This window comes from Bos indicus, chromosome 3 (genome assembly GCF_029378745.1).
Source record: "Bos indicus isolate NIAB-ARS_2022 breed Sahiwal x Tharparkar chromosome 3, NIAB-ARS_B.indTharparkar_mat_pri_1.0, whole genome shotgun sequence".
Taxonomy (NCBI): domain Eukaryota; kingdom Metazoa; phylum Chordata; class Mammalia; order Artiodactyla; family Bovidae; genus Bos; species Bos indicus.
In genome coordinates, this window is record NC_091762.1 from 51681049 (window position 1) to 51695067 (window position 14019).

The 14019-nt window shown below is 40.1% G+C and overlaps 1 protein-coding gene across 6 annotated transcripts in view; it reads right to left on the reverse strand.

Moving 5' to 3' along the window:
- BTBD8 (BTB domain containing 8) overlaps window positions 1–14019 on the reverse strand; it is a 93674-nt gene that overhangs the window by 44921 nt on the left and 34734 nt on the right. For all 6 annotated transcript variants that reach the window (XM_019957063.2, XM_019957062.2, XM_019957061.2 and 3 more), the window contains one exon: window positions 5820–5909. In XM_019957063.2, the coding sequence (XP_019812622.2) occupies window positions 5820–5909 (90 nt within the window). The remainder of the gene's footprint in view (window positions 1–5819; window positions 5910–14019) is intronic.

Sequence of the window (14019 nt, forward strand, 5' to 3'; positions counted from 1 at the left end):
CCCATAGGCGGCAGCCCACTAGGCTCCTCTGTCCCTGGGATTCTCCAGGCAAGAACACTGGAGTGGGTTGCCATTTCCTTCTCCAGTGCATGAAAGTGAAAAGTGAAAGCGAAATCGCTCAGTCGTGCCCTACCCCCAGCAAGCCCATGGACTGCAGCCTTCCAGGCTCCTCTGTCCATGGGACCCTCTAGGCAAATCAGAATAAAATCCTATAGGAGATGAAAATATTACATACACTCAACAGTTAGAAAAAATAAAAGACCATGAGAGGACAGAGCACTAGGCTCAGAGATAACATGTACCCAGTCTAAAACCTCTATGCTATATATGTGCTTCCTAAAGTTTTAGGTTTCTACATATGTGGGCTAAGGTAACATAGGGCCTCATTCACTCATTCATCATTCATTTACATTCAATATTTATTGAATGATAGGCGCTATTCTGGACCTTACATTCTAGAGAGAGGACATGGACAATAAATGTCAACAAATGTGTGTGCTTAGTCACTCAAGAGTCAAGTTGGACTCTTTGTGACCACATGGACTGTAGCCCACCAAGCTCCTCTGTCCATGGAATTCTCCAGGCAAGAATACTGGAGTGGGTTGCCATGCTGTCCTCCAGGGGATCTTCCCAACCCAGGGGCCGAACCCAGGTCTCATGTATTGCAGGCAGATTCTTTACTGTCTGAGCCACCAGGGAAGCCAATGTCAACAAATATACGAAGATAATTTTAACAGTGAAAAGTGAAGACAATCTAACAGAATAACATAGAAAAAAGTAACTGGAGAGTTGGGCTGTAGCTCCTTTAGGTGGGGAAGTCTGGGAGAATCTTATGGGTCAGATCATACAGGTTCTTATAGCTTATGATAAAGATTTGGGTTTAATTCTAATTTGTGATGAGAAGGCATTGAAGAATTTTGACCAGAAGAGAAATATGACCTGATTTACATTTGAAAAGGTCATCCTGAAGGTTCAGAGCAAGCCAGGAGTCTCTGAAGGAAGATGAAAAAATCCAAATTTATACTCTAAAGTCTCAAGCCACCACCGGAAGACTTCTGTTTACATAAAATGGAAACACGTGGGGTTTCTTTATGGAAATATTGGCTGTTCAACTTCCAGTACTGGATGTGGAAAACGTCCCCTTGCCAACCAGGGGAACTTCCTTTCAGCTTTATCCTCCCACCTTCCAACTCTGGGACATGGGTAGAACTAGGATTAAACGTGTGTGCTCAGTTGGTCAGTCATGTCCCACTCTTTGTGGCCTATAGCCCACCAGGTTCCATGGGATTCCAGGCAACAATACTGGAGCCAGTTGCCATTTACTTCTCCAGAGGATCTTCCTGATACAGGGATCGAAGTCATGTCTCTTGCATCTCCTGCACTGACAGGCAGATTCTTTACCATTACGCCACCTGGGAAGCCCTAAAACTAGGATAATAGGATTCCACTATTCCTACCTTAATTTATTGAAGGCTGTCTCATTTTAAAATGTCACATGCATTACATCTTTGAGCTACCAACTCAAAAAAGAACCAAAAACCAATTGGTTCTTTTCCGTAAGGACAGATAAGATTTCAATTTTAATCTATTGCAGAGAACATCCTACAGATATGCAACAGTGGCACAGTTCCAAAAGAGGTTACTGACCAAGCAAAGCAGGTGTTGCTGTCCTAGTCCTAGAAATGGTGCTCACTTGAACACTTTACTCTCTAGAAAAATGAGCACAGCACCATTTAGGGAAAGAAAAAAAGGTAAATAATAATCAGCACTACAGACTATACACCAAACACTATGCCAAGTTTTTCCTTTCAACAACCTCAGGGAAGGTAAGCAATGTCCCAAAGTCATGTAACAGTTTGGGCCTGGATGTAGGACTTCCTATAAGGACACCAGAGTCCATGATCTTTTTACTATACGACACTACCCCTTGAAACATCTACTCAGGTTTACAAGTTAATGTGAAAAGGCAATTTGTTTTATAGATTACTTTGTTACATTATAAAAATTCTTAAAAGATGTGATTTTTTAAAACAGTAAAATTCCTAAATATGCTTTAACCTTCTGACAGCTTTATACACCATGACACTAATAACATTTTAGGTGGTAATTTGACACAGTCAATTTGATATGTAATACAAGAGGGGACTAGATCTGATAGACAGAGTGCCTGAAGGGGATGGAAGTTCGTAACACTGTATAGGAGGCGGTGATCAAAACCATCCCCAAGAAAAGGAAATGCTAATAGACAAAATGGTTGTCTGTGGAGAAGCAAACAGCAACCCACTCCAGAATTCTTGCCTAGAGAATCCTGTGGACAGAGAAGCCTGGTGGGCTGTTGTCTATGGGGTCGTACAGAGTCGGACACGACTGAAGCGACTTAGCAGCAGCAGCAGCAGAGGAGGCCTTACAAATAGGTGAGAAAAGAAGAGAAGTGAAAGGCAAGGGAAAAAAGGAAAGATATACCCATCTGAATGCAGAGTTCCAGAGAATAGAAAGGCGATAAGAAAGTCTTTTTAAATGAACAATGCAAAGAAATAGAGGAAAACAGTAGAACAGGAAGGAGTAGAGATTTCTTGAAGAAAATCAGTGATACCAAGGAAACATTTCATGAAAATATGGGCACAATAAAGATAGAAATGGTATGGACCTAACAGAAGCAGAAGATATTAAGGAGAGGTGGCAAGAATACACAGAAGAACTATACAAAAAAGATCTTCAAAACCCAGATACGCACAATTGTGTGATCACTCTCCTAGAGCCACACATCCTGGAAAGGGAAGTCAAGTGAGCCTTAGGAAGCATCACTATGAACAAAGCTAGTGGAGGTGATGGAATTCCAGCTGAGCTATTTCAAATCCTAAAAGATGATGCTGTGAAAGGGCTGCACTCAATATGCCAGCAAATTTGGAAAACTCAGCAGTGGCCACAGGACTGGAAAAGGTCAGTTTTCATTCCAATCCCAAAGAAGGGCAATGCCAAAGAATGTTCAAACTACCACACAATTGGCATTCATCTCACATGCTAGCAAAGTAATGCTCAAAATCCTTCGAGCCAGGCTTCAACAGTATGTGAACTGTGAACTTTTAGATGTACAAGCTGGATTTAGAAAAGGCAGAGGAATCAGAGGTCAAATTGCCAAAATCCAATGGATCATAGAAAAAAACTAAAGAATTCCAGAAAAACATCTACTTCTGCTTCATTGACTGCGCTAAAGCCTTTGACTGTATAGATCACAACAAACTGTGGAAAATTCTTCAAGAGATAGGAATACCAGACCACTTGACCTGCCCACTGCGAAACCTGTATGCAGGTCAAGAAGTAACAACAGAACCAGATATGGAACAACAGACTGGTTCCAAATTGGGAAAGGAGTACGTCAAGGCTGTATATTGTCACCCTGCTTATTTAACTTATATGCAGAGTACATTATGTGAAATGTTGGGCTGGGTGAAGCACAAGCTAGAATCAAGATTTCTGGGAGAAATATGAATCACCTCAGATATGCAGATGAACCCACCCTTGTGGCAGAGAGTAAGAGGAACTAAAGAGCCTTTTGATGAAGGTGAAAGAGGAGAGTGAAAAAGCTGGTATAAAACTCAACATTCAAAAAACTAAGATCATGGCATCTAGTCCCATCACTCCATGGCAAATAGATGGGAAAAAAATGGAAATAGTGACAGACTTTATTTTCTTGGGCTCCAGAATCACTGCAGATGGTGACTGCAGCCATTAAATTAAAAGATGCTTGCTTCTTGGAAGAAAGTTATGACCAACCTAGACAGCATATTAAAAAGCAGAGACACTACTTTGCTAACAAAGGTCCATAGAATCAAAGCTATGTTTCCCCTGCTGTCAAATAAGGTCCAATAATCATACACTTCTTTTGACATTTATCTCACCACACAGAATCACATGGTTACCTCTCCATTTAAATTTTTAGTGACTTCACCTCTAATGAGAGTAGATAGTTTTTATAAAAGATATCTAAAACATCTGAAACATAATCCCTGGACACATTTCCAAAATACACTAGAATGATGATTACCTCTAGAATTGACACACTTACAGAAATTCTGGCCTCTGCAAGCATTATTTCTCTTCCAATATTCAGCAGATATTTTAAATTCACCATAAAGGAAGAAATCTTTTTGGCAGGAAACATATTTTTTCAGGCTGTTTTTCAACAGGGTTTTTCAACAGTGATGATAAAATTTCACTGACTGACTCAACTACACATTCTTTTTACCCACAGGCTAATAAACTATTTGCTTGGCATATAAAATCTTCCATAATCAAGAACTACCTGGTGGTTGCCAGATCAAAACAGTAGGTGATATAACTAAAGCATAACTCTCTAGAAACCGTGGTATGAAAGAAAAGAGGTTTAGGTTCTTCTGCATATGTCTCATTTCTATTAAATAAATGAAACATGAAAAGAGATAAAAACATATAACATATTCTTAAAAATAATGTTTTAATTTTCCATTTTTCCATTTTTCAATAGAGTGAGAAATTACAAATGAGAGGCATTTGGGGATTGATTTTAGTTAGTAAGGAAACCAGACAGGTGTAACCTACAAGGCTCAAGATTATAGACTAGTGGGAAAAACAGTGAGAGTTTATCAATATTTTTCACACATCCACTGTTACGGAATCATCACTACCACCATTCCACATCGAAGCTTCTAGCCAAGACTGACCCAGTTGAGGAACCATCCACAGTGAGAATGATGAAAGCCGGGAATTCTCCCTCAGAACTCCCAGGCAGTTTTCCTACTGAAAAAGCCCTCCCCACTACTGTACATTCTGGATTCTCACAGTGATCATCTGTGACCAAAAAATATTCCATTTCACATGTAAGGAGGTAGTTCATCTCTTAATAACTGTCTCAGCAGTTGATATAAACTGCACCAATTGTGTAGATTCACCAATGCACTATCATAGGTCACTGAAATCCACACCTATCCAAATTATTCTTTAATAAAGAAATTACCTATCACAGACTGAAAATCCGTGTTCCCCCATACACCTAAATTCACATATTGGAGCCCTAACCCCAATATGGAAATAGGGCTTCTAAGGAAATGTGTGTGTGTGTGTGTTAGTCGCTCAGTTGTGTCCAATTCTTCACAATACCAAGGACCATAGCCCACGAGGCTCCACTGTCCATGGGATTTTACAGGCAAGAATACTGGAGTGCGTAGCCATTCCCTTCTCCAGGGGATCTTCCAGACCCAGGGATCAAACCCAGTCTCCTGCATTGCAGGCAGACTCTTTACCATCTGAACAACCAGGGAAGCTCTCTAAGGAAATAATTAAGGTTAAATGAGGTAATAAGGGTAGGGCCCTAGCCAATCTGATAGGATTAGTGTCCTTATAAGAAACACCAGAGAGTGAGCTCTCTCCCTCCACCTTCCTTTCCCCTCTCTGGCCCCCCAGCCCCATGCACTAAAAACAGGGTCACTGGAGCATACAGCAGAAGGTGCCTGTCCACATTCAACGGACCTAAGGTAAGAGCTCCCATCAGGCACGAACCTTGCTGGGTGGTGCCTTATAGAACTGTGAGAAAACAAATTTCTGTTGCTTAAAGCAACCAGTTTGTGGTATTTTGTTATGGATGTCTGAGAAAAGTAATACATTATCTCTATCACTAAATGCTCCCAACTTCCTCTCATTTTCAGAAAGTGTACCTGCTGAATTCCATCACATGAGAAACATTTCATTGAACAGACAGGGAAATCAGATTCATGAAAAGCGCTCTGTATGAAGTATTATTTGCAATCATTTGCAGTCAAGCTTCCTTGTAAAATTATGCTTACCTTTGGAGAGTAACGCACTCCTGGGAGCTTTCAGCCCAACAGCCACTCAGCATTGCAGCAAAATAACTAGATCTGGCACTTAAAATGGCTCTAAAGGAAGAGGGGGAGAAAACACAGACAAACATTTATGCATAATTGCAAAATATAATTTTTTATGAAAATTTTCATCTTTATCTCTTAAAACATGATAACAATTTACCTGTCATTTGTATTCACTGGTAGGTTTTAATAATAGAAATTACAAGCCTAAACTTATACCAAAGTATTTTGATGGCTTCATTAGAATATTAATTCCAGGTTTTTTTTTTCATCTTTTAAATTTTTCTCTCTCTCTTTTTCTTTTTGGCTACACCATGTGGCTTGCAGAAGCTCAGTTCCCTGACCAGGGACTGAAACTGGGCCATAGCAGTGAAAGCCCAGAATCCTAACCACTAGGCCACCAGGGAAATCCCATTTAATTTTTTCTATTGAAAGCTCTTAAATTTAAATAACAATTTTCATGAGTGAGAGAATAACAGATTATTTACAAATGGATAAATAAAGACCAAATGATGTTAAGACCTTGGGGAAATATCAATAAGAGACTAGAACTCTAAAAGTCCTGAGTACCAGTTCAAAACTCAGCATAATTATGCTCATGGATACCTTTCTATTAAATTCTAAAAATTATAGGAAAAATATTTTGTTTTGAATGTCCATTCTATCTCCTCAGATAGAATGTTAATTCATCCATTATTTAACTCAACAAATACCTACTGACTTCTATTCTGTGCTAGGCACTAGTCTAAGGACTATAACAGTAAATTAGGTACAGCTAAAATGTGAATATTCTAGCAGGGGCTGGGATTGAAGAGGGGAAGGGGAGAAGAAGAATAAAAAGACACTTCTGGCAATGGCTTACTAGGTTGTCTCTGACTAACCCTCCTGCTGAATAGCTTGGAAAGATAAGGGGGAAAAAAATATATGCGCACACGTGCACGCGCACACACACACACACACACAATCTGAAAGCAAAAGTAAGGTTGAGAAGCTAAGAAGCTGAATCTAGATTGCTTCTGGCAATCTTTACAGACTTGGAGGCACACAAATTGGAATTTGGGATCCAGCAAAGAGGAGACACATCACTTTGATGACAAAGGTTCATACAGTCAAAGCTATGATTTTCCCAGTAGTCATGTACAGATGTGAGAGCTGGACCATAAAGAAGGCTGAGTGCTGAAGAATTGATGCTTTCAAACTGTGGTATTGGAGAAGACACTTGAGAGTCCCTTGGACTGCAAGAAGATCAAACCAGTCACTCCTAAAGGAAATCAATCCTGACTATTCATTGGAAGGACTGATGCTGAAGCTGAAGCTCTAATACCCTGGCCGCCTGATGTGAAGAGCTGACTCACAGGCAGACTCTGATGCTAGGAAAGACTGAGAGCAGGAGAAGAAGGGGGCAACAGAGGATGAGATGATTTCATGGCACTACCAACACAATGGATATGAGTCTGAGCAAACTCTGGGAGATAGTAGAGGACAGAGGAGACTGGCATGCTGCAGTCCATGGGGACACAGAGTGTCAGACAGGACCTAGTGACTGAACAATAGCAACAAAAAAGAGGAGAGACTTTGGTGGATGTCCCAGAATTTCAGTTGGACTCTGAAGGACTACATCTTTGAAAGAAGAATGAACAGGAAATAGATAAGCCGCTTTTAGAACTGAAGTCCAGCTTTGAATGAGCTCAATCCTTGACTGGATTAAAGTGATCTACACCTAGCCTAAATACAGTGTGTATGTCAGCTGCTCAGTCGTGTCTGACTCTCTGTGACCCCAGGGACTGTAGCCCACCAGGTTCCTCTGTCCATGGAATTTTCCAGGCAAGAATATTAGAGCAGGTTGCCATTTCCTACTCCAGGATCCAAGGATTGAATCCGTGTCTCTTATGTCTCCTGCATTTGCAGGTGGATTCTGTACTGCTAGCCACCAGGGAAGCTCACAATGTAAGTATTACTCAGCAATAAAAACTGAATGAAATATGATATACATAATATCCAAGGATGAGGTTCAAAAACATTTTCCTGAGCAAAAGAAGTTCAATAATATGTCTGAGATCATTTATATGAAATTCTAGGACAGGTAAAATAAACTATAATTTAGAAAACACAACAATCAGAAAACAAAAGAAGTCCAATTAAAAATGGGCAAATGATATGAGGAGAAAACTCACCAAAGAAATACAGATGGAAAATAAGCATATGAAACTCAGTTTTTGCCTGAGGATAGAGAGAGGGAGGGCTTCCCTGCTGGCTGAGTGGAAAAGAATCCGCCTGCCAATGCAGGAGACATGGGTTCAATCCCTGGGTCAGGAAGATCCCCTGGAGAAGGAAATGGCAGCCCACTCCAGTATTCTTGCCTGGAGAATCTCATGGACAGAGGAGCCTTGTGGGCAATGAGGTCCCAAAAGAGTCAGACACAACTTAGCAACTACATAACAACAACAGAGAGAAGGACAGTACTAATGGCAAATGGACACAGCAGAGTTTTTTAGGTAATAAAAATTCTCTGTATCTTGATTGTGGTGGGAGTTACACAGGTTTAAGTATTTGTCAAAACTCATCAAATTAGACTCTCAGTTGTGTGCATTTGATTGTATATGAATTCTTTTTCGAGTTCATTTTTTTTTAATAGAGGATAATTTACAATATTGTGATGTTGTTTAGTTGCTCAGTTGTGTCTGATTCTTTGCAATCCCATGGACTGCAGCATGCCAGTCCTCTCTGTCCCTCACCATCTCCCAAAGTTTGCCCAAGTTTGTGTCCATTGCATCGGTGATGCCATCCAGCCATCTCATCCTTTGACGTTCTCTCCTCCTTCTGCCCTCAATCCTTCCCAGCAATAGGACTTTTCCAACAAGTCAGCTATTCGCATCAGACGACCAAAAAACTGGAATTTCAGCTTCAGCATCAGTCCTCCCAAGGAGTATTCAGGGTTGATCTCTCTTAAGATTGACTGGTTTGATCTCCTTGCTGTCTAAGGGACTTTCAGGAGTCTTCTCCAGCACCACGGTTTTTGAAGGCATCAGATCTTCAGTGCTCCAGCTTCTTTACAGTCCAGCTCTCACAACCATCCATGACCACTGGGAAGACCACAGACTTGACTATACGGACTTTTGTTGGCAGAGTAATGTCTCTGCTGTCTTTTGATTTCATGGCTGCAGTCACCATCCACAGTAATTTTAGAGCCCAAGAAGAGGAAATCTGTTACTATTTTTACCTTCTCCCTCTCTATTTGCCATGAAGTAATGAGACCGGATGCCACGATCTTAGTTTTTTTTTAATATTTAGTTTTAAGCCAGCTCTTTCACTCTCCTCCTTCACCCTCATCAAGAGGCTCTTTAGTTCTTCTTCGCTTTCTGCCATTAGAGTGGTATCATCCACATATCTGAGGTTGTTGATGTTTCTCCCACCCATCTTGATTCCAGCTTGTAATTCATCCAGCCCAGCATTTCTCATGATGTGCTCATCATACAGATTAAACAGGGTGAGAGTAGACAGCCCTGTTGTACTACTTTCTCAATCTTGAACCAATTAGTTGTTCCATACAGAATTCAATATTGTGATGGTTTTTGCCATATATCAACATGAATCGATACATATGTCCCCTCCCTCTTCAGCCTCCCTCTCACCTCCCTCCCCTTCCCAGTCCTCTAGGTTGTCACAGAGTATAAAGATTTAAGGCAGGAGGAGGAGAAGGCAATGGCACCCCACTCCACTACTCTTGCCTGGAAAATCCCATGGACAGAGGAGCCTGGTAGGCTGCAGTCCATGGGGTTGCTAAGAATTGGGCACGACGGAGCAATTTCACTTTCACTTTTTACTTTCATGCATTGGAGAAGGAAATGGCAACCCACTCCAGTATTCTTGCCTGGAGAATCCCAGGGACAGAGGAGCCTAGTGGGCTGCCGTCTATGGGGTCGCACAGAGTCGGACACGACTGAAGCAACTTAGCAGCAGCAGCAGAAGGGGGCAACAGAGGATGAGATGGAGACATCAACATTCTTTTCAGTAATTAACAGGACAAGTACACAAAAAAATCAGTTAAATGGAAGACTTGAACTAATTGCTGCATGCTAGCCATTTCCATTTAAGTAAGACTAAGAGCGACTGAGGCTTAAACAATTACACTGTTCTTAAGATAGAAACTTATGAAAACATTCCTATTTAATTGGATTCAAGCCTCAGTTTAAAAAAAAAAATATGTTGTAGATACATGTGTTAAAATTTTAGCAGATTTTTTATTTTCCAACACACCAAAAACTATTTTCTCCTTTTGACTAAATGTAATCTCAACTGACAAGGCTGCTTCTGGCTCTATAGAGGTGCCCTAATTTCCCCCTTACTCTCGCTTTATAGTACATTGCTATTCAATACTTCTTGATGTTAGCTCAACCAGATTCATTACTCCAGGCATAATAATGGCCTGGATTACTCAGAGAAACTCTAAATATAGAATTTTTCACTAGGACTATTTTTTAAGTACTCTTGCTCCAAGGAAAAAAAAAAAAAAATATATATATATATATATATATTTTTTTTTTTTTCTGTCAGTTCCACATAACTGAATAAGGGTTAAACCCACATCAGCGAATCCAAACTTTTTGGAGCTGTCACCCATGACACTCTGGAAATATTTTAAAGAATGTAAACTTTAAAAATGGTAAGTCAGCGTTCTCTTGAGACATTCATCTTAACATACACTGACTACAGCTTTCATAGGATTACCTAAGTTTTAAAAGTGAGTTGTAAAAATAGAGTGGATGCCTTGTTATCTAGTACAATGAAGACTGATAGTTGTCTGGTTAATCAAAAAATTAGAAGCGAATTTTTTAAATGATTTGTCTATATCATATTCATTTTATTCTAACTTAGAAAATAAGTATGCATTTATTCACAAATCTTTGACCATAAAGCCAATCTATTTTTTTTAATGTGAATTCGCTGATTTATGCCCCTTATGTCTTGCAAAAACTACACTTATACACCTTGTCTATGATTTCAAATTCAAACTTCTCTAAAATGAAAAAAGAAATTTAAAACTTTTTGAAGCAATCTGAAGTATAGAATCATTTAAGATTTTCATAATTTCCCCTCAAGTTTTTGTATTGTTTCATCTAAACTGAATTCAATAACAATTTTTAAAATGCCTCTCCCTTATTAAGCTTTCTAAAACATTCACTCTAGTTTTCACTGGAACAACAATTCTTTTATATTTCATGTATCATTGGTTTATATGATATATCATGAAGTCATGCTATCAAAATAAGAAATTCAAATGGCATCAAACAGGTTTGGGAATAAACTCAAGTGACTCAAGAGACACAAACTCAATGATAGGAATGGAAATGTTACAGATATACTAGAGAATGGCATCCTAGTCTTGAGAGTTCTGCCTACCATGTCAGCATGTTCTGCAGAGACCATGTGAAAAGCAGGTTTAGTCATGTTCCGTTAAGGCGCTTCTACTCTAGGTGACTTCTTTCCTTTTAGGCATCCACTCTCTCTGGCTTTGGTTCCCCACTGCAGCCTCTCTCAAAGGCCCATGGTACTCTAGAATCTCACCTCTTTTCTCTCTATTGCTCCCACATCTAACTTATTATTTTAAACCTTTTAAGAGATAGGGTTCACCATTTATCATTAATAAAGTAATTAATACTGAGAGATTCATAACCCACTTTATAGCATGATAAGTTGGAATTTTATTATAATTATTTCATTAATGCTCCCTGGCAATCCTAGTAAGGGAGGGAACAGCAAAAATTTTCTGCAAAGGGCCAGATAGTAAATAAAAATATAAGTATATTAGGTTTTTCAGGTCCCTGTTGCATATTATTCTTTAGGTTGGGCCACAGTTTGCCAACCTCCACTGTAAGATAAGGTAGAACAGACAACAAAATGCCTGCCTCTCAGATATCTAATACATACTTTTAGCAACTAATGTTCACTGAATGCTTCAATGTGCCACAGTACCATGCTAAGTACTTTATGTACATTACCTGATTCAATCCTCACAGCCATCCTATGCTATAATTACTATCATTATTTCTTTTACAGATAAAGAATTTGAGACTTGGAGAGATTAAGTAACTTCTCAACAATTAATAAATGGTGCAACCAGAATCAAAACTCAGATTAACTTCTGAACTACTAAAGTGTATACTTCTGAAAAAAGTTTTCAGCTGATGTACTCAAGAATATGGCCTTCCTTGTGGCTCAGTGGTAAAGAATCCACCTGCCAATGCAGGAGATTCATGTTTGATCCCTGGGTCGGGAAGATCCCTTGGGGAAGGAAATGGCAACCCACTCCAGTATTCTTGCCTGGGAAATTCCAAGGACAGAGGACCCTGGCGGGCTACAGTCCATGGGGTTGCAAAGGAGTCAGACACAACTTCGTGACTAAACAGCAACTCAGGATTATATAGCTAATTAGTCAGACTAGGCTTCCAAGTGGTGCTAGTAGTAAAGAACCACCTGCCAATGCAGAAAACATAAAGAGATGAGGGTTCAATCCCTGCGTTGAGAAGATCCCCTGGAAGAGGCAATGGCAACCCACTCCAATATTCTTGCCTGAAGAATCCGTTGGACAGAGGAGCCCAATGGGTTACAGCCCACAGGGTCGCAAAGAGTCGGACAGGATTGAAGCAACTTAGCATGCACACACAGGTCTATAATAGTTAATACTGCATAGACTAAGGATCCTAAAAGATGATGCTGTTAAATTGTTGCACTCAATATGTCAGCAAATCAGGAAAACTCAGCAGTGGCCACAGGACTGGAAAAGGGCAGTTTTCATTCCAATCCCAAAGAAGGGCAATGACAAAGAATGTTCAAACTACCACATGATTGCACCCATCTCATACACCAGCAAAGTAATGCTCAAAATTCTCCAAGCCAGGTTTCAACAGTATGTGAATTGTGAATTTCCAGATGTTCAAGATGGATTTAGAAAAGGCAGAGGACCCAGAGATCAAATTGCCAACATCCACTGGATCATTGAAAAAACAAAAGAGTTCCAGAAAAACATCTACTTCTGCTTTATTGATTACGCCAAAGCCTTTGGCTGTGTGGATCACAACAAACTGTGGAAAATTCTGAAAGAGATGGAAATACCAGACCAGACCACCTGACCTGCCTTCTGAGAAATCGGTATGCAGGTCAAGAAGCAACAGTTAGAACTGGACATGGAACAACAGACTGGTTCCAAATTCGGAAAAGAGTATGTCAAGGCTGTATATTGTCACGCAGCTTATTTAACTTAAATGCACAGTACATCACGTGAAATGCCAGGCTGGATGAAACACAAGCTAGAATCAAGATTGCCGGGAGAAATATCAATAACCTCAGACATGCAGATGACACCACCCTTATGGCAGAAAGTGAAGAGGAACTAAAAAGCCTCTTGATGAAAGTGAAAGAGGAGAGTGAAAAAGCTGGCTTAAAACTCAGCATTCAAAAACCTAAGATCACGGCATCCGGTCCCATCACTTCATGGTGAATAGATGGAGAAACAATGGAAACAGTGACAGACTTTATTTTCTTGGGCTCCAAAATCACTGCAGATAGTGACAGCAGCCATAAATTTAAAGACACTTGCTCCTTGGAAGAAAAGCTATGACCAACCTTATTAAAAAGCAGAGACATTACTTTGCCAACAAAGGTCCATCTAGTCAAAGCTATGGTTTTTCCAGTGGTCATGTATGGATGTGAGAGTTGGACTGTGAAGAAAATTGAGCGCCAAAGAATTGATGCTTTTGAACTGTGGTGTTGGAGAAGACTCTTGAGAGTCCCTTGGACTGCAAGGAGATCAGACCAATCAATCCTAAAGGAAATCAGTCTTGAATATTCTTTGGAAGGACTGATGTTGAAGCTGAAACTCCAATACTTTAGCCACCTGATGTGAAGAACTGACTCACTGGAAAAGACCCTGATGCTGGGAAAGATTGAAGGCAGGAGGAGGAGATGACAGCGATTGAGATGGTTGGATGGCATCACCGACTCAATGGACATGAGCTTGAGCAAACTCTGGGAGTTATGATGGACAGAGAAGCCTGGCATGCTACAGTCCATGGGGTTGCAAAAAGTTGGACACGACTGAGTGACTCTAGTGTCTTGAACTGACTGAAGGACACTCATTTCCTAACTCAGTGCTGACTTATTA